Raw genomic sequence first — 20,613 nt, 5'->3', positions numbered from 1 at the left:
TGTAAAGGCTTTACTCTTTAAAGGGAACTTGTAACTTCATAACTCCTTGATTTGAAATTATCTTAAGTGAATTTTTATTAAGGAAATAATGTCCTTGGTGGTTAAAAAAAAGAGTATATGGATGATATATGTGTGTGCACATGCATGAGCCATTCCTCGGCTTAGGTCTAGATCATGAGTTTTTGGAGGGTGAGGCCCTTTCCTTCCAGGGAAAGAACCAGGTCATTATAGGTTTTGATCAGCCTCTTGGACTGGTTCTTTCAGGAAACAGAAAACCTGATGGATGCCAAAGAACGCTGTGAGGAACTCATCAAAAGCAAGATCCAACTGGAAGCAAAAGTCAAGGAGCTGAATGAGAGACTAGAAGAGGAGGAAGAAATGAATTCTGAACTGGTTGCCAAGAAGAGGAATCTGGAAGATAAATGTGCCTCTCTCAAAAGAGACATTGACGACCTGGAGCTGACCCTGTCGAAAGTTGAAAAGGAGAAGCATGCCACAAAGAACAAGGTGGGCGCAGGCAAGGGAGCCCGTGGGTTCTGTGCCCATCCTCGGTCACCTGTGTAAGGAGAAAGGCTGGGCAGGGGCCCCACCAGCCCAGCATTGCCTGGGAGCAAGAGGCAGGAAGAAAGGAAGGGGATTCAGGTCCCACACGGTCTGTCCTCTGCCTTGTTCTCTACCTGTAGGCTCTTGTCAACCTTCCCTGGTTGTACCACAGACTCATAGCACCCCCTGGAGAGGAAGGACTGTTTCATGTCCATCTTTGTTTCTCATATCTCCTAGCACGAGGATACAAACAAAAATGCCCACAGGGGCCAGGCAGGTAATGAAAGAGGCAGAAAACTGGGTAACACCAGGATTGACGGGGGGGTGGGGTGGTACACAGTTTCTCATGCATTTTCAGCAGCGTAGAGACTGATGCAGTCTTCAGGAAAGTCATTTAGAATTACTTAGTCAAATTAAGAATCCACATACCCTATGACTCAGTGATTCTGTTCCTGGGTATAAACACCAAGGAATTCTCCCACTGGTCCGTAAGGAGACATGTACATGGATGTCTGTAGCAGCATTGCTTGTGGGGGAGACCCGGGGGCAGTGGCAGGGTCCACTGCTGGGGGATGAGAGGTGAGATGTGGCAGATGCACACCAGGGAGTGCTACACAGCAATGAGGAGCAACAGGCTTTGCACACAGGGCAGCAGAGACGACTGTTAAATACCTAGCACTGAGGGGAGGGAAAAGGTCAGAAAATGGAAGATACAGCATGATAGCACTTATGTAGACAAAAGTTACATGCACACCACACAACAATACACATTCAACAAAAATATGTAAAAACATGTGGCATGACCCACATCACAGTGGGTGATGGAAAGGAGGTGAGGGAAAGGATGAGGTCTGCCAGGTATAAGGTGACAGTGGCAGTTGACACGCAGAGTCAGTGTTGGATAGACAATGTCAGGGGTGGGGACTGTGGCAAACCGGAGAGCTCCTGCCCTGTCCACAGATGATGGTCAATGGCTGTCAGGTGAGAATGTGAATCCAGCATTGCCAAAGCTTCCGATTTTCCGTGAGAAGCCAGAAATCTAGATTTTATGTGAAATCTCATTTTTTTCCCAGTGTCGATAACATTCAAAAATTGTAAACCACTATGTGAATTAAAGAAAAAATGACTGTAGCCAGATTCAGCTCATGAGCCAGGAGTTAGCAGCCTCTGACCTGGAAGACTGTTGTACATGGGGAAAAGTTCCACTTCATGCTTTAAAGCTCCGGGTTCTGTGTTCGCATCCTGCTTCCTGACTCACAGGACTCCCCTTCTGGATTTCCTTACATAGCATCTCACACCTCTCCTTCCCCACCTGCCTTATTCCAAACCATCAGCCAACCTAATAAACAAATTTCTGCAGGCGCACTGTGAGTGAATATAGACTGATGAGTTCCCTTCAGAGGTAGCATATTTGCATTTTAACCGTGTCCCTCTTTGCAATATATAATGCCCTCCTAAAAGGAATAATCCTACTGGGAGAATTTGAGGCATTGTGTGATAGAGCAGTGAAGAAGACGAAGAACTAGGAAGGTAAAGAAGTAGCTAAAGAAATTTTAAAAGGAAAAAGTAAAGAAAAGGGGCCGAGCCCGTGGCGCACTCGGGAGAGTGCGGCGCTGGGAGCACAGCGACGCTCCCGCCGCGGGTTCGGATCCTATATAGGAATGGCCGGTGCACTCACTGGCTGAGTGCTGGTCACGAAAAAGACAAAAAAAAAAAAAAAAGAAGTAATAGCTTTTGCTGTTGGAAGCCTTTGGTTTACTTGTTTTGATATTAAATTGCTGTGGATATATTCATAGGTAAAGAATCTTACTGAAGAAATGACAGCGCTTGAAGAAAACATTTCCAAATTGACCAAAGAAAAGAAATCTCTCCAGGAAGCCCATCAGCACACACTGGATGATCTTCAGGTGGAAGAAGATAAAGTCAGTAGTCTCATCAAAATAAATGTCAAGCTTGAACAGCAAGCAGATGATGTGAGCATATTTCCCTACGGTGCATTAGCAGCTGGTACTTACGGGACTGCAGGCACAAGGGTCTAAAGAGGACACAGGGCTTGAGGGTTCAAACTCTGGAATCAGAATCCCTGGGTTCAGATCTCAGCCCCACCCTGACCCTGAACGGGTCTGGGATCCTGAGCAACCACTTATCCTTCAGAGCCTTGGTTTCTGCCTTGTGACATGGGGGCACAAACAGCTCCACCGCAGAGGGTTTTCTCTGTGGAAAGCTCAGCACATAAAAAGTTCTCAGTGAAACATTAGCTGCTGATATTATCATCATCGTCACCATTATTAGCATTCATTTGCAGGTCATTTTGTTTCCGAAAACTCCAATCCTGTTCTGACTTTTATTTTTTTTATTTTTTTATTTTTGTCCTTTTTGTGACCGGTAAGGGGATCGCAACCCTTGGCTTGGTGTCGTCCGCACTGCGCTCAGCCAGTGAGTGCACCGGCCATTCCTATATAGGATCCGAACCCGCGGTGGGAGCGCCGCTGCACTCCCAAGCACTGCACTCTCCCAGGTGCACCATGGGGCCGGCCCCTGTTCTGACTTTATTAAAAGTGAGTTCCATCTGTGACCGTGAAAAATTACCTTCCCCCCCAACACATTACATTATTGTTCTTGATCGACAGTCAGGTTTGAAGTTTTCAGATATTACTCACTACTGTGGCTAGAAATTTTCCAGATCTCTTCAATTTTTCTGAGGCCAGAGTAGGTGCATTCCACATCTACACCCCAATCCTTGCACGTATGTGCACACACACACATACACCCACACGAACACACAGAGGACTCCCTTGCCTAAATCTCCCCATGGTTGCAGAGTGTAAGTAGGGAGGAGTGGTGGTATGCAACCTAGGCCTTCACAGTGTTGTCCATAGAAGCCCCACTTGGGCCTGTCTGTGCCAGAGGACATCTACGGGTACCATACTCCTGCAGGGAACATGGCTTGGGACAGGCCAAGTGGAAACTGGCTGAAAACAGCACCAGAAGGCCCTTGAGAGATCCAGCCCCCTGGGGTAGCCTTTGCTGGAGGAGAGAAAAGAAGGGATGCTGGGGGAAGACTTGCTTCCTCCTGGGGCCAGAGGCTTGCAGCCAGTCCCCTCCAGGAGCCCATTTGGCTGCGTAGGCTGAAAGGGGCAAGCTCGTCTTCCCAGCAGACTGTCAACCTCTTCACCCATGTCTTCCCAGCTTGAGGGCTCCTTAGAGCAGGAGAAGAAACTGCGGGCAGACCTGGAAAGAGTGAAGAGAAAGCTGGAGGGAGACCTGAAAATGTCCCAGGAATCCATTATGGATCTAGAAAATGACAAGCAGCAAGTAGAAGAGAAACTGAAGAAGTAGGTATTTCATTTTCTATCTCTGCATTGGATTCTGAAAGTGAACTTTTTCTCTCTTAAAAGACTTGTATTTCTTGTTCTTTTTAAAATCTATTTGCAGGAAGGAGTTTGAGACCAGTCAGTTACAAACCAAAATTGACGATGAACAAGTTCTCAGTTTGCAGTTGCAAAAGAAGGTTAAAGAACTGCAGGTAAAATTGTTGAAACCTTCCCAATTATACAAACCCCTTTGCAAATGTCTTGCTCTTTCCTCCTTGTTTCTTTAGCTGCTTTTCTTCCTCCCATTGGAGCTGGAGAGAATGTCCTGTCCTTTCCTTTATTTTTTGAAGTTAATATTTCAATTTTCTAAATAACACATAAACCTATTTCCTTGAAAAGAATCAAAATATTATCAGTAAAGCTAAATATTATCAGTAAGGGTGCTTACCAATAATAAAATTAGGAGGGCCCGTATTCTCTGAAGTAACTACCAGTTTCCTTTGGATGTGCATTTTTTCTGAATCTTTTGCTATGGAATTATGTGCACATTTAAGAGCCAAAGGAAATATATAGAATATATGTATGCAAAAAAAGTTCTTGTTTCTTTACATTTTTAGCATAAATATTATCGTGCTGAGAATATCTTTCTGCATGTTGCTCCTTTCATTTAGTGACATGTCCTGCAGAGCTGTCCTTGGTAGACACAAATCAGCATCTTACCGCCTCATGGACGTCTAGAGCATGGCCCCATCATAGTCGATTTGCGCATTCCCCTATAAATGGACACTTTGGTTGCTTCCAAGGTTTTTTCCCACTAACTTAATGTTATAATGTATTCTGTACTTTGCCCTACCTACCCCTAATTCCTCACCACCTGGCCCCTCCCAAAGTGGACTGCTGCCCATCCCCCAACAACATTCCTGATACAGTGTCCCTTTCAGGCCTGCACAGAAGAGCTGGAGGAAGAAATTGAAACAGAACACACTCTCAGAGCCAGGATTGAGAAGCAGCGTTCAGATCTGGCTAGGGAACTGGAGGAGGTCAGTGAGCAGCTGGAAGAAGCTGGTGGGGCCACTTCAGCCCAGACTGAGATGAACAAGAAGCGGGAGGCTGAGTTCCAGAAACTGCGCAGGGACCTGGAGGAGGCCACCCTGCAGCACGAAGCCACGGCTGCCACCCTGAGGAAGAAGCACGCGGACAGTGTGGCCGAGCTCGGGGAGCAGATTGACAACCTGCAGAGGGTCAAGCAGAAGCTGGAGAAGGAAAAAAGTGAGATGAAGATGGAGATCGATGACATGGCCAGCAACATCGAAACTGTCACCAAGTCAAAGGTACCCAGCCAACCCTTCTGCTTTTGGCAAATGCAAGGCAGCCACACCCACCTGCCTGTGAGCATGTGTAATTTGAGGCCCCCAAACACACTGTATGTTCTAAACTGAAACCCTGTCCCCCATTTCTGTCTGCTCCCAATTCCTCAAATTCTTTCAAATCATTTGTCTTGTCCATTCGGGCTGCTGTTAACAAAATACCTTAGACTGGGTCATTTATAAATAGCAGAAATTCATTGCTCATGGTTCTAGAGGCTGGGAAGTCCCAGATCAAGGCACCAGCAGATATGGTGTCTGGTGAGGGCTGCTTTCTGCTTCCAAGATGACACCTTCTTGCTGTGTCCTCACATGGCAGAAGGGGTGAACAAGCTCCTTCAGACGTCTTTTACAAAGGTACTAATTCCACTCATGAGGGCTCCATCCTGATGACCTAAACCACCTCCCAAAGGCTCTACCTCCCAACACAGGGGATTAAGTTTTAACATATGAATTTGGGGAGACACAAACATTCAGACCGTAGCATCATTCAAGCTTGATCAAATGATCTGCCATTGCTCAAGTTTGCATCATCCTTCCAGAGTCTTACAGAAAGCTTCCAATCCACCTGTCATGTTCTAGAACTAAACCTGTGCATGGATTGCACCAAAGGGTCTTCCTGGGTATGGCCGCCTTCTTAGCCCACATTATTAGTCTCTGGGAGGTACAGCCTATGTGAAGTTATGCATGTGAGCAGGGGTGGATCCAGGGTCTGTGGCACTTGAAGCATATAAAGCTTGAGAGGGTTGTGATTCTTTAAGAAAAAGTAGATGGAATTCTGAAAATTGGGTATGAAAGTTAATATTAAGAATGAGAAAAATAAGTCACAGATTACTGGGGCCTTGGCGAGTTGAGTTCCTTTCTTTGGAGGCTTCTTCAGGCCATTTGTCAGACATGCCTCTATAGAAGTATATTCTGCTTGCGGTGGCTCCGCTCTCCCCCACCTGGAACCCACTATGACTCCTCAAAGTCTCATAGTGTCCATGCAAATGAGGGCCCTGCAGCTTAAACTTCACCAGCTCCACAGAAAACCCGCTTCTGCATATGACTTCAAAGCAAAGCTTCCCTCCAAGAGCGACTGTGCGCTCCTACATGGAACAGCTCCGAGCTGTACCTGGAGCCGTCAGCTGGGCAGGAAGAAGCAGCCGTGACCCAGATGTGGGCTGTGGGCCTCCCTCAGAGGGTTTCTCAGAAGGTCAGGGTGTGTGTCGAGGAAAAGAAGGGAAGACATGGATCAGAGAATTAAAGTGGCCTCGATGGCGCCCCTTGTTTAGGGTCTGGATTCACATGCCCTGGGCTTCCTCCTCATTGCACCCCTCTCCCTGGCTGCAGCTCACTGGCCCCGGGGGCTGACTCCTTTCTCTTTCTCTCCTGCTTCCCCATATTCCGCCCTTTCTCTCCTTCTTGTTTTTTTTTTTTTTTCCTTCCTCTAAGAAGTTGTGTCTGTACGCATTCTCTCTCTCTCTGAGCAAGCCAGGCCAGGTTGCAGGATTGGCTGGGTTACAAGAAACTCCAGCGTTATCCATATGCTGTGCCTGGACCCACAGCCCCTCCTTCAACCTCTCTATCTCCAGAATTGCTTTATACTCTCTGCTCTCAATTTTAAAATCCAGTGGAAGAAACACTGCGTATTGCTTCATACTTTTTAACTTGTTGTAGCTTTAGATTTTCTCCTCGCGAGTCACCATCCCTTTTCCAGCCCCGGCTGCTTTAATTCTTTCGTGTTTGTACGTCATCTTCTCAAAGAGACCCTAAGCCCCTGGAGGACTTCCTTTGAATCTACTTCCTCTATCTCTCTTGCTGCCTTCTCATATCTCCCAGTCTAAGGAAAAACATGTGCTCAATACATTTAATTTTATATTTTATGAGTCAGGAGGAAGAGAGAACAGGTCTACAACATACACAAGGTTTTTGAACAAACACCACAAAAATACAGGCCAACTAGAGGCTGGGAAAGTAAATCCTTCCAAATCACCTCCACCATAGGGGACCTTTTATACTTGAATGAAATGCTCAATAATGTCATCTGAATACACTTGGCCCTTCAACAACATGGGTTTGAACTGCACAGGTTCACTTATATGTGGATTTTTTTCAATAAATACCATAAATATATTTTCTCTTATGATTTTCTTAATAACATTTTCTTTTTTCTAGCTTACTGAATTGTAAGGATACAATACATAATACATATAACATACAAAATGTGTTTATTGACTGTCTGTGTTATCAGTAAGGCTTCCTGTCGACAGGAACTTTAGGGGAGTCAAAATTTATACATGAATTATCGACTATGCAGAGGTCAGCGTCCCTAACCCCCATTTTGTTCAAGGGTCAACTGTACTTTGCGGGAAATGTTATTCACATGGCAACAGAGTTACTTATTTTACAAGAGGATCCTGAGGTTCCTTTGAGTGGCATGTTCTCAAAGGTTTGTTTACAAATCACTAAATACTTGCCTACCAAAAGCTGACATTTCAAGCTATTACTGGTGATTGAGCAGCAATCACAAATAAAAATACAGCAAATCTGAAATGATTATGAAACTTTTAAACTGACCTTTATATGTTGTGTATTTTTATTTTTATTTTACCTGACAAGAAGCTAAATTATCAAACTGTCCAGTTCCGTACTGGGCACCAGGAACCCATTTTTCCCCGCTCATGTTGACCTTTTTTTGTAAGAGTAATATTGAAAGAATGTGCCAGACTGTGGAAGACCAATTTAATGAAATCAAAGCCAAGGATGACCAACAGACACAGTTAATCCATGATCTAAACATGCAGAAGGCAAGACTGCAGACCCAAAATGGTGAGGATGGGCAGGTTCCTGGGGTCCAGCCGGGACATGGGAGAGGGTGGTCAGCAACACTCACATGGCAGCCACCTCTCTGTTTGGTAGGGGAGCTGAGCCACCAAGTGGAAGAGAAGGACTCTCTGATTTCACAGCTAACCAAAGGCAAGCGGGCCCTCACTCAGCAGTTGGTGGACCTTAAGAGGCAACTGGAAGAAGAAACCCAGGTAAGGATGCCTCTTTTTGTAACGGCAGAGGCAGATAGAACCTGAGAAGCCATGCAGTGTGACCTCTTCCGCACAAAGTCAGTAAGAGGCATTGCTACATCGAGAAGACAGATGCACCTCCTCTCTGCCTGGCAGTATGGCAGGAACCTGTTCTTTAAGGTTAGCAGACCTTGGCACTGGATCTCCTGCCTCGGGGCTAGACAACTCCACCAGGGTGCTATGTTTCTGAGCTTCTCTGTCTCCCACAGGGTAGCCTGATAAACTCCCCTCTCCAGCCAGGAGCATCTCCTCCCCAACATACACCAGCTTGACCACCTCTGCCTAGCAGTTCATCCTGGCCACTCGAGATACCCTGCTCTTTCCTCTTCATTCTTCTTTGTGTGCCACCTCCTGTAACACCTGATCTTAAGCTCACCTTCTCCAAAATAACTACAGTTTGGGGGGCACCTTTGGGACAGTTGCATAAATATGAACGTCATCACGTTCTTGACTTCAGTATCTAGATATTTGTGCTTATAATACGTCTCTCCTGATCTGTAAACTCCTGGAGGGTGAGAATAATTTTTCCCCACAGTAGATACAATGCCCAGTAGAACAGTGCACACAGTAGGTGCTCAATAAATGCTGCTAATGTGTATCCAAGCATTAGAATAGAAATCCAGGAATCCACAAAACTGCATAAATGGAATTCTGAGGTTGCTGTTCACTGGCTAAGACTTACAGGGCAATCTTTTGGAATTTTCCCAAGTTCTATCTTTCTCTCCTGGAAAAAAAAAAAAAAAAAAGGTCCTATATTTGTCTCCCATCTTTCTTTTCTATAGTAAGGGTCTTTGGAGGACTAGGGGATGTGGGGAATGGTGAGAACCAGAGCTTGAACAAGTGATGAGAGCAAGGCTGTCCTTTGACCAGGATACAGCAGCAGCTGAGTTTTTCTTCTAAGGCAAAGTTTTGTTTATTTGCATTTTTAAAGGGATGAAAATGCACGAATCACTGCACTGGGTCAACAGAGCTCTTTCTTTGATGGTGGCACCAGAGCGTGTTTTGCTACAATTATAGTTATAGCTAAATTGCGGCCCTGTCCAGATGTGAATGACTGAGTGATGGAGGCCTCTGGGTATGTCCTCCTCTGTTCGGGAAGAGGAGAAACAGTCCTGAAAACAGCGTAGCTCACATTAGCCATACCCAGTGTGGGGGCAGAGCCCACTGGTGACACCAAAAGATGCCTGCAGGTTTTTCATGGTCAGCATTCGTAACATTGCATCAAGTACTGAGAAAAATGTTCCCTTTTAAATTCTGTTTCAATCCTTTCACTACATCAAGGAGAAGGTCTCAACTTGGATAACAGCTCTCTAGCCTTTGCTTATCTACCTCATTAAGAAATTATTAAGAAATAGAGAGTAGACCTCAGGCACAGCCGCAGCAGGCAACAGTGCCTAGCTGGACCATCATGACATTGCACTATTGCCATTGCATTTATTCTTATGGTTACCTTCTATTTATGGCAACTGTTAATAGTTTTCCATATACTGTAGTGTAATCGTTTATTTTCCTAAGTAATTACATTCAAATATAATTAAGGAGTCAACTTAACAAAAATTAAACAAAACAGGTGATATGCTGATATGGCAAAATTTGTGAAGGCAGCATAGGAATGATACAAGTTGGGGAAAAGCTATTTGAATGAAAATACCTTAAATTGGAAAAGGGCCCAGTGTTTTTGCAATTTGTCACCACTGTAATTCCCAGGCCAAGAATGCCCTGGCCCACGCCCTGCAGTCCTCTCGCCATGACTGTGACCTGCTGCAGGAGCAGTATGAGGAGGAGCAGGAAGGCAAAGCTGAGCTGCAGAGGGCCCTGTCCAAGGCCAACACTGAGGTTGCCCAGTGGAGGACCAAATACGAGACGGACGCCATCCAGTGCACGGAGGAGCCGGAGGAGGCCAGGTATGGACTCCGAGGTTATGATAGGAGAGGTGGCTCTAGGACACAAGCCAAAGGGCACAGAAGTCTTCCTACCTTCAGAGAATCCCTCTGCTCTCCCCAGGCCTTTGTAATTTCTTAAGCATTCAGAGAGTGCCCCCCACCCTCTCAGGGTCTCTGTGTTCTTCCCCTGGGGAACTGTCTATTCTCCACCTGGCTCCCTTGGTGGCTCCTGGGGGATCTGCTCTGCAACCAAGAATTTTGAGATTCTCTGGGTGATACGTGGATCCTCTCCACTCATCAAATTCTAGATCTTGGTCTTACCAAATGCCACTCCTTTCCAGACTATTTATTTCTCTTCTGATCTGGCAGTTCCCTTCTGAAAGATTATACCTTTGCCAAGGAAAAAAAAAAAAATCTGGTTTTCCTAGGAAAAAACTGGCCCAGAGGCTCCAGGAAGCGGAGGAAAACACAGAGGCAGCAAACTCCAAGTGTGCCTCCTTGGAGAAAACCAAGCAGAGGCTTCAAGGGGAAGTGGATGACCTGATGCTGGACTTGGAGCGGGCCCACACAGCCTGCGCCGCCCTGGACAAGAAGCAGAGGAACTTCGATAAGGTCCTTCCCCAACCGCTTAATGGTAGCAGTGGTAAAAGTGATCGCCTGTCACACACTTGTGTGAGACACACACATCCTAGGAGGTCCCTAGGTAGAGCATCAGTTCCCAGTTTGGGGGATTTGGGTGTCTCTTTTCTTTTATGACAGCCCCTCCAAAAAGACTTTTATTTTTAGTACAATTAATTCATATCAAGATTGTAATGTCTTTAAGAATACAGCAGAGCCCCTATAGAGATATCAGAGTTTGGAGCCCCTGATCTAGAAGGAGCCCACCTCTTTCTTCAGTCCCTAAGGATGGACAGGAGAAAACTTGGCGTTACTGACAGCCCTTGTTTGAGTGGACTCTCTCATGTCCCCCTGCCCTTTCTGCTTCTCACGTGTCCCTTTGTCATCCCCCAGGTCCTTGCAGAATGGAAGCAAAAGCTGGATGAAAGTCAAGCTGAGCTGGAAACTGTGCAGGAAGAGTCCAGGTCACTTAGTACTGAAATCTTCAAGATGAGGGACGCCTGTGAGGAGGTGGTGGATCAGTTAGAGACGCTGAGGCGGGAGAACAAAAATCTGCAAGGTGAGCTCTCTTGGCACCACAGGTATAAATGTCTTCTTCCCCTCCTGCCAACCCCTTCCCCATTTGGCCACTGCCATCTCCAAATGCCTCCCTCTTTGCACTTCCCCACAAAATCCTTACCCATTGCATTTACTCAGTTTGCCCCAAGGCCAAGCCCTCTTCATGTAAGGCATGGTAGCAGCTAAGTCTTGTTCTTGAGAACTGAAGGCACAGTGGATTGCTGAAGTCACTACTTTGTTGGAGAACAAGACCCTTCAGGGATTCTAAGTGGCTTTGTATCCCTGTGCATGTCACTAAATCCCTTAAGACCTCAGACTCCTGACTCACAAAATTAGACCTGACCTGATGCTTTACAAAGCTCTTTCTGGTGCTGAGACTATAATTCTATGCATATTCCCCACAATTTTTTCCTCTCTGTGACCGTTTTGTATACTTTGTGAAGTTTTAGGGTTACAAAGTGTTCTTGACCTGTCGCTCCTTCTTCTGCCACATTCAGGTGAGGCCACACATCCGTGTCTTGCCAACACCTCATCTGAACAGCTCACTGTATCCTCTCCTCTATAAATGTCATGCGTGAATTGCCAATCCCTAAATTGCCTGGCAAATACCTATGCTGTAAACTGGAGCCTGTTGAAACAGCGTAAATCGAGCCTGTCCTTTGCAGAAGAGATTTCTGACTTAACCGAGCAGATTGCAGAAACTGGCAAGAATCTTCAGGAAGTGGAAAAGACCAAGAAGCAAGTGGAGCAAGAAAAGTCAGATCTGCAGGCTGCCTTGGAAGAGATGGAGGCAAGTGTCTGGGATAGGACGTTCAGAAACTCAGCAGGACAGGATACTGAAAGAGGCTGCACTTGGCCACCCCAAGGGGCCCCTCTTGCCAGGAGGCCCTGAAGAACCATTTGGGGAAAACATCCAGCTGCCCCTGGGGCCAAAACAGCTGTGCTCTGCTACTTTATGTTCTGAGTGTCCTGTAGAACATTTCCCATTTTGAAAATAAATAAATGTGTCCATTATGTTCTCAATGTCTTCCTCTCAGGAAGCAAAAAATAAAATAAAATAAAATAAATCAAGTAACATCCTGAGAGCCAGCAGAATCCCTCAGTTTATGTTTAAAAGAGTCCACTATTGGGAGTCCTGCATAATCAAAAAGGCCTAGAGTCTCCTGATGTAATTCTGGTAAGTGCAGGACAATTGGTTGAAATGTTTCTAGGGACATTTGAACTAATGCAGGAGAACAGGAGAGCAATTGCCCTGTTGTTTTAGAGAACAGGTTGACTCCTGATCTATAGTCACTATTAAAATAGACATGCTTAATAAAATTTTTACTAGTTCTAAAATATGCTCTCTCAAGACATAAGATTGTTAACAGATACAAAGTCTTAGTCCCAGTTTCATCACTATTAGGGACATTTGGGAGCAAGTCAAATACTCAGACCTCTCTAAGTGTCATTCTCTACATCTCTAAAATGTGTGTAATAGCTTATGGATATAAGAATACTTATAATGAAATCGCCTGTAAAATGGGTATAATACCCACTTATCATAATGGGATGAAAATACCCATACAAGAAGGTGGCTGCCCACGGCCTCCCAATCATTCGCTCCTTTACTTTGTTAGGGTTCCTTGGAACACGAGGAAAGCAAGATCTTGTGCGTCCAGCTAGAGCTGAGCCAGGTCAAATCCGAGCTTGACTGCAAGGTCTCCGAGAGGGATGAAGAAATCGAGCAGCTGAAAAGAAACAGCCAGCGGGTAGCAGAGACCATGCAGAGTGTTCTGGATGCTGAAATCCGGAGCCGGAACGATGCCCTGAGGCTAAAGAAGAAGATGGAGGGAGATCTCAGTGAGATGGAGATCCAGCTGGGCCATTCCAACTGCCAGGTGGCAGAGACCCAGAAACACCTGCGCACTGTCCAGAGCCAGCTCAAGGTGAGCATGCTGCTTTTGCACACCTGCATGGGCCCTCAGCCCGCCCTGCAGCTCTGGCCTCACTCCTGGTTTTCCCTGAAGGATTCCCAGCTGCACCTGGACGACGCCCTGAGAAGCAATGAGGACCTCAAGGAGCAGCTGGCCCTTATGGAGCGCAGGAACAGCCTCCTGCTGGAGGAACTGGAGGAGATGAAGGTGGCCCTGGAGCAGACGGAGCGGACCCGCAGGCTGTCAGAGCAGGACTTGCTGGACGCCAGTGACCACGTACAGCTCCTGCACTCCCAGGTACGTCCGCCCTGGCGACAGGTAGGGCCTCCTGCACCCCCAGGTGCATCATGCGCAAGGAAAGAGCACTTGCTTCTTCCCAGACTAGCGGTCAAAACCAAGTTTCCTTAAGTTTGGTTCTTGGAATAACTTTGACTCTTGATTGACAGATTCCTGAGCTTCCTTTATCCGAAGATAAAGATACAAGGTCATGCATGTTGTGGGGAAATCAGAGCAAAGAAGGAGATTAATTATTGCATAAACCACCTGGGGAAGGCTTCCCTGAGGAAGTAGACTTCGATGTAAAATCTTAGAATATTAGGAATTTCTTTCAAAATAATTATTTTTATGAAAAATTTTTAAAGCCTCGTGTTTAAAAAAACAAAATACAAGCAAACACATAGAAGAAGAAAAATCAACCATATCGTTAATATTTGGGGCTCTCTTATTCTTAGGCCCTTGTGAATTACATAAATATTACTCTTCTTTTGTAAAAATGTGATCTTTTGCACCCTATTATTTTAATTCAGCAGTATGTCATAAACGTAATTCTACATCTTTAAATAGTCTTTTATTGATATTAATTTGAACGGCAGAAAAGCAGTGGATTGTAATTGTGTATTATGGCACTTTTATTTAATCACTCCTCTGTGGTTGGTTATTTTAGATTGTTCCCAATAAAAATTTTTATTAGAAAGACTTGTGAGGAGCTTCCTCATAACTAAATTTTCACATACATCCGTGATTACTTTTGTCTTAATATTTCTAGAAGTAAATAAGTTCCTAGAAGTAAAATTTTAAGGTAAAAACAGTAAAGACATTTGTAATACATTGTAAGTTGCTCTTTTAAAAGATTATTCCAATTTTTATTCCCATTGGAAAAATATATGAGAGCTCCTTTCTCAAAGACCCTAGCTATTACTTATTTAAAACGTCACCAAATTTATTGTTGAAACATCTCTTATTGGAATTTCTTTATTATTATTAATGAGCTGGAACATTTCATCATATTTGTTGGTCATTTGTATTTCTTGTGGTGTATTTTACCTATTTATATTTTTTGGCCTTTTTTTCTTATTGATTTGCCTTATTTATATATATATATTTTTTTTTTTTGCCTTTTTCGTGACCGGCACTCAGCCAGTGAGTGCGCCGGCCATTCCTATATAGGATCCGAACCCGCGGCGGGAGCGTTGCTGCACTCCCAGCGCCGCACTCTCCCGAGTACGCCACGGGCTCGGCCCTGCCTTATTTATATTTTAAGGAAGGTAATATTTGTTCTGTATTATACACGGCCAATGTTTTCCAGTTTGTTATCACCCTTGCAATTCTATTTATGGTCTATTTTGATTATTTCAATTATTTTTCATTTTATGTAATATGTCTATCAATCATTTCCTTGTTCTAACATCGTTCACTCAAAATCTATCGATCCTCAAATTTTGACATCCTGCCTTTTTCGTTCATTCGATTCCTTGATGTACAGTGCTTGGGTCAAGAATAACACAGTACCTAGCAGGTCACCCACATGAAAATAAGAAATAGAACATGATCACGGTTTACTTCCATCCCCACCCAACCTCCTCCCTTCCAATCATTTTAAGTGCCCAAATAGAATCTTACACCCCTGATATCTAATTTTTTTTTTCCCTGTAGAACACAAGCCTGATAAATACCAAGAAAAAACTGGAGGCTGACATAGCTCAGTGCCAGGCAGAAGTGGAGAACTCTATCCAGGAGTCCAGGAATGCAGAGGAGAAGGCTAGGAAGGCCATCACAGATGTGAGCTCTGGTCTTTCCTTCCAGAGATGGTGTTTGGAGCTGAGAAAGAGGCTTCTGAGCTGGGGCATGTCAAGTGGGTTTCATCTCCTACGGCTGCACTCAGTTAGTGGTGGCTTCCTGGAGAGACGTAATGAGGTGGAGTCTGGGCAGAGGCCAAGTGCAAAGGGCTGCCATTAGCAATCAGCCATAAGTGCCCCAGAAGGGAGGCGAGGCTCAGCACACACAGTATGGACCTTAACTGTGTCATCCGTGCTTTCCAGGAAGGGACAGGTAGACAGTCCACTGATATGTCCTGTCAACTTATCCAGGCTGCCATGATGGCTGAGGAGCTGAAGAAGGAGCAGGACACCAGCGCCCACCTGGAGCGCATGAAGAAGAACCTGGAGCAGACGGTGAAGGACCTGCAGCTGCGTCTGGACGAGGCCGAGCAGCTGGCACTGAAGGGTGGGCAGAAGCAGATCCAGAAACTGGAGGCGCGGGTAGAGCAGCTTGAGAGGGCCCCCTCCCTCAAGGGACATCTGGGTCAGCCGCCTCAGGCAGAGCCACAATCCAGAAGTTTAGGTAGTGGGCAAGTGGCCAGTGATTGAGCAGGCTACAAATTTAGCTTCAGGACTACTTGCAGGACTCCCTGTGAGCCAAATCTCCCACCTATTTCTCTTTCGCCTCTCCCTCCACCCCAACACACGCAGCTCCATTTTGGTGTGATGTGCCTCAGTGACTGTGACGGGGTGATGCTGCCAACCATTCACTTTCTGTTCTCTATGTAGATTCATGCACATCTACGCATAAATGGAAGAAAATATACCCTCCGGTCATAAAATTACACATTTTGCTATAATTTACATTTTGGACCAACCTCACTTTGATAAACAACGGCCCATCCTACATGAAATCTGTAGCCTCTGTATTAGTCTATTTCTGTTGCTTATAACAGAAATACCTGGAACTGGGTAATTTCTAAGAAAACAAAATTTATTGCTTACAGTTTTGGAGGCTGGGAAGTCCAAAGTGCAGGGAATACATTTGGCGAGGGTCTTGGTGGTGGTGACAGTGACCCACCTGTCAGAAAATGGCAGAGCAGAGAGAAAGAACCTCTTGTGTGCTCTCCTTTTAAAGCCCTCAGAACCACACCCTTGACCACCATTATTAACCCATTTACTATGGCACAGTCCTACAACCTAATCACCTTTTCAAGGCCCCACCTTTCAATTACCATCATAGGATTTCCCACGCTCTTTACACTGTTACAGTGGGGACTAAGCTTTGGGAGGACGTCAATCCACAGTAGCTTTCCTTTCTCTCCCACTCTCAGGTCTCATTCCCTTCCCAGCTGTTCTAATCTCCAAGCTCAGTCCACAGGTCTAGTGTATTTCTCACTCCATCCTGAGAGGAGGTGACTGGCACCTCTTCCCCCAGTTTAAGGTACGAGAAAAGTTCAATCCCCCACATGCTGGACAGTCCTGCTTTCCCATTATCTGGGAGCATGTTTTGTCACGGCTGTTCGGTTTCTTTGCTGATCATTCGCTTTGTTTCCTATGCCCCTTGCTTCTCCCTTTAGACCTGTGATAGTTTACTGCAATCATTTTTAGAAGAGGCTGCACTAGAGGTTGACATTTTGGAGAAGGGCTATGTGGAGGAGGTTGTTCGAATGTCTCTGTTGTCTCAGGGAGAGAGGAAATGAAGGAGTGGGAGATGAGGAGGAAGGGGAGGAATAGAGAAGGAAGCAACTTTTCCCAGCAAGAAAGTCCCAAAATACAGTCATTCTTTCTACCAGCTGCCCTAGGATGTGGCCACCAGGTACATAGTCCTTTTAAATGTAAAAGAATTTTTTTGACTAAAAATGACAAGGCCATACACATGTGAATAACAAAAGTAAACACCAAGGAAGTTAGAATTTCCTAAAAAAAATTATTTAAATGCTTATTTTCAATTATTCCCAGTCTTATCCCATTAAAATGAGCATAGGCCTACCTTCTCATAGATCCCTCCCACGAGGGAAGGATTAGGTCCCATGCTTCCCTCTATAATTTTTTGGTTCCTGGGTGGGCAGGGAGCCCTCAGCCACCTTCCCGCTCGCATGGTGAGGCACCTTGACTGTCCTCCCACCCCCAGCTGCCCGCTTATCTGAGTTCCATAAATGTCCCAGAGGCCTAAAGAGCATTTCTGGGAAAACAAATGTTTTGTAGGACCTCACAGAAGACAGTTTTCAGGGTCCATGAGGCGGAGGGTGGGGGTCTTTTTGGATCACTGCCCAGAGTAAACCTATTCAACTAGTAAGTAGGTTTCAAGCCTGATCTAATGAGTCTCTGAGCCTGGAGTTGCCCCACTCTGTAGCCACCAGAATTCCTGGTAAAGTGGAGCATGTGGCTGGATGCCAACCCCTCCCCCCACTCGGGTCTTTTAGGATGGTGGAGTTGGGACCACGATTGGTGACCTGTGTTCTCAGTGGCTTCTGTCTCCCCTCAAGACTTCAGGAAAGGCAAAAGCAACTATAAAATTTAACAACACCTGTGTAGGGGCTGCTTTATTACTCTAGAAATACTTTAATTTAATTGTCACATTTGAGGTAGGCTGGGCAGGAACTATCACCTTTACCCTAAATGTACAGAAACTCATGCTCAGTGATGGCAACTGACTTGCTTTGGATCTATCAACTGGGCTTGGACTGCTTTGGCTGCTCCAGGTCCAGGTTCTCTGCAGGACCCCTGCTGCTTTACTTTATCAGGAATCAGGGCCACCATGAACGGCTGTGCAGGATTCACCTGCAGGGACAAGTCAGCGCTGAAGTCAGACTGTGCTGCCCATGCCAAACTGCATGGCTCCAGAGGAGGGGGCATCTTTGCAAAGCTTGACCCAGCAGCCAAGCTCTGTGTACCTGCGGCTGCCTCTGCCCAAAGAGGACATCTTGTTCTAATTTGTTCAAAGCCACTGCATGGACTAGTGATGGCCTTGTGAATAAAATGTGGCTCCCGAGCCCTAGGAGGAGACACCTTTGAAAAATATAATCAGGGAATCTTGAGTTTACCTACAATGACTGGCACATGAGTCCATGAGAGAAGCCTAGGAGATCTGACTTGAATTCTTTGTTCTCTTCGCCCTACCCAGGTGCGGGAGTTGGAAAATGAGTTAGATGCTGAGCAGAAGAGGGGAGCTGAAGCTCTGAAGGGGGCCCACAAATATGAACGCAAAGTCAAGGAAATGACTTACCAGGTAGAGGTCTCAAAAACCTCAGCAAATGCGTGTCGACCAAACCCCATCAGAAGCGGCTATGGGTTTGCTGGCCCCTGCCACAGATGCTCTGTTTGCAGGCTGAGGAGAACCACAAGAACATGCTCCGGCTGCAGGACCTGGTAGATAAGCTGCAGGCCAAAGTGAAGGCTTACAAGAGGCAGGCCGAGGAGGCGGTGAGTACAGGAGGTCCTGGGAGCACCCACACCAGCCTGGGGCATCCCTGCTACCCTTGAGTGTGAGCGGGTTCCTGGTTTTCAGAGTCTGCCAAGCCTCAGGCCTGAGCTTGCATTTGCAGGCTAGAAGCACAAGGATACCTGCCTTCTTCCCTCCGCTGGTCTGTGTTAAGCAAACCTTCCCCATCTCCACCACCTCCACCACCTCTGTGTCCTCTTGCCTCCCTCCTGCATCCCCTTCATTCTGCTCACTTGATCCCAACCACCCTGACCCACTCTACCCACCACGGAGCATCTTAGCCTGCCCTGCTGGCCTCACATCACCCTGACTCTCCCTAACCACCAGCCTACCCCACCAGCTGTCCCTGCCCCCTTAACCTGACCTGAGGACCTCAACATAATTCGCGTCATCCCTGCACACCCCATGCTCCCTAGTCCCCACCACCTCCACTCTTCCCCAGTCCTCCCGAACTCCAGCCCCTTCATTTCACCCTAGTTGATCTGCCCCTTGATCAAATAGATGAAATCAACAGGAAAGAAATGGAAGGGGCTGAAACCAGTGTCCCCTAAAGTATCTTCTGGGGAGAGTAGATCTGAGGGATGTTAATAGCAGAAAGCTGGAACCAGGGTTGGGAGGAGCTTTTTCTTTTATAAAAAAGAAATAGTTTGGGAAACTCTGGGTTAAACAAAGCTAAATTGGTTTCTTTACTCCAAGGATTGCTCAGATTTTGCAGGTAATATGTAATTAACTCTGCAAAGTGGAAGAGGTGTTCTAGCATGCAGCATTTCCCACATTTAGTTGACTTTGGAGCATTCTTACTGCATGCAGAGCATCTCACAGGACTGGTGTTCTGAGCAGCAACATCTGGGAGCCCCTTCCCTAGACAAATAACTGAACATATGGCTTCTCCCATTGCCCTTTTCCTTCCAGCCCAGGAGCCTGGTCGGTTCCACCCTGACCTCAGGGAAGCAGATCTGAATAGGTTAAGTGAGGGGAGGGAATTGTGCACATGGGATTAGTACAGTCCCAGCAAGACTGGCCAGGCTGGAGGGTGCACAGGAGGCCACCTTAGTCAGGAACCCTTGGATAACCCTCAAATCGACTGATTCAATGGCCTGGCCCCAGACAGATGGTACTGGGCAGATGCACAGGACAAGGGGGACATGGGCTGTGATACTTTCACGTGCCTTGGGAGAACTCTGAATGTGGGTCTCCTCCTTAGAGCTCTGCAGGAGAGGCAGCAGAGAGGAAGTTGTGGGGGAATGTGAGGTGGGCCCAGGAGGGGCAGCAGCACCAGCAAGGTGACCCTGCATGGTAGACACAGTCCTCCTGCTCCAGAGGACTCAGCCCACCGACCCTCTCTGCCATCAGGGAATCCAGGGCCCACACACTCCTGGTTCCCCAACTCCCCAGAGTCCGGCTGGGGAGCTGCACAGCCTCATGCCCACTCCGTCTTCCGTCCAGGAGGAGCAGGCCAACACGCAGCTGTCCAGAAGCCGGCGAGTCCAGTGGAGGAGGCCGAGGAGAGGGCGGACATCGCCGAGTCCCAAATCAACAAGTTGAGGGCCAAGAGCCGAGATGTGGGGGGCCAGGTATGAGTGGACACCTGAGTGTGGCTTCTCCCCAAGAGCTCCTGAGACCTGGGGGGCCCATGGACCACCGAGGGAGAGCTCGGAAGAAGCCTGTGGTCCCCTTTTCCTTGCTGCTGGCCACGTGCTCACAGATGCTAGTATTTTAGCAGACTCCTGTGATTCCAGGCTCCTGGGAGAATGAGCAGTGAGGCACAAGGGGACAGATGTTGGTGTCCCCTGTCTCTCCCTGTGGATGGAGATGCTGCCCAAGAAGCCCCAGCTTTTCAGGGGATTTTTCCTGCCTCCAGTAGCTTGATTGGTTTG

General features: G+C 46.5%; 1 protein-coding gene across 1 annotated transcript in view; it reads left to right on the top strand.

The window, feature by feature from the left end:
• The window catches only part of MYH13 (myosin heavy chain 13), a 48,328-nt gene extending 28,012 nt beyond the window's left edge, over positions 1-20,316 (top strand). Inside the window, 20 exon segments of the mRNA XM_063113095.1 lie at positions 265-507; positions 2,340-2,516; positions 3,733-3,878; positions 3,979-4,069; positions 4,559-4,568; positions 4,809-5,188; positions 7,906-8,032; positions 8,123-8,241; positions 9,988-10,184; positions 10,592-10,775; positions 11,175-11,340; positions 12,005-12,129; positions 12,959-13,267; positions 13,349-13,552; positions 15,188-15,313; positions 15,622-15,792; positions 18,419-18,523; positions 18,622-18,717; positions 20,183-20,225; positions 20,228-20,316. Coding sequence (XP_062969165.1) covers positions 265-507; positions 2,340-2,516; positions 3,733-3,878; positions 3,979-4,069; positions 4,559-4,568; positions 4,809-5,188; positions 7,906-8,032; positions 8,123-8,241; positions 9,988-10,184; positions 10,592-10,775; positions 11,175-11,340; positions 12,005-12,129; positions 12,959-13,267; positions 13,349-13,552; positions 15,188-15,313; positions 15,622-15,792; positions 18,419-18,523; positions 18,622-18,717; positions 20,183-20,225; positions 20,228-20,316 — 3,108 coding nt within the window.
• The last annotated feature ends 297 nt before the right edge of the window (positions 20,317-20,613 follow it).

Source organism: Cynocephalus volans, chromosome 10 (assembly GCF_027409185.1).
Source record: "Cynocephalus volans isolate mCynVol1 chromosome 10, mCynVol1.pri, whole genome shotgun sequence".
Taxonomy (NCBI): domain Eukaryota; kingdom Metazoa; phylum Chordata; class Mammalia; order Dermoptera; family Cynocephalidae; genus Cynocephalus; species Cynocephalus volans.
This window is presented reverse-complemented; position numbering and strand designations above follow the sequence as displayed.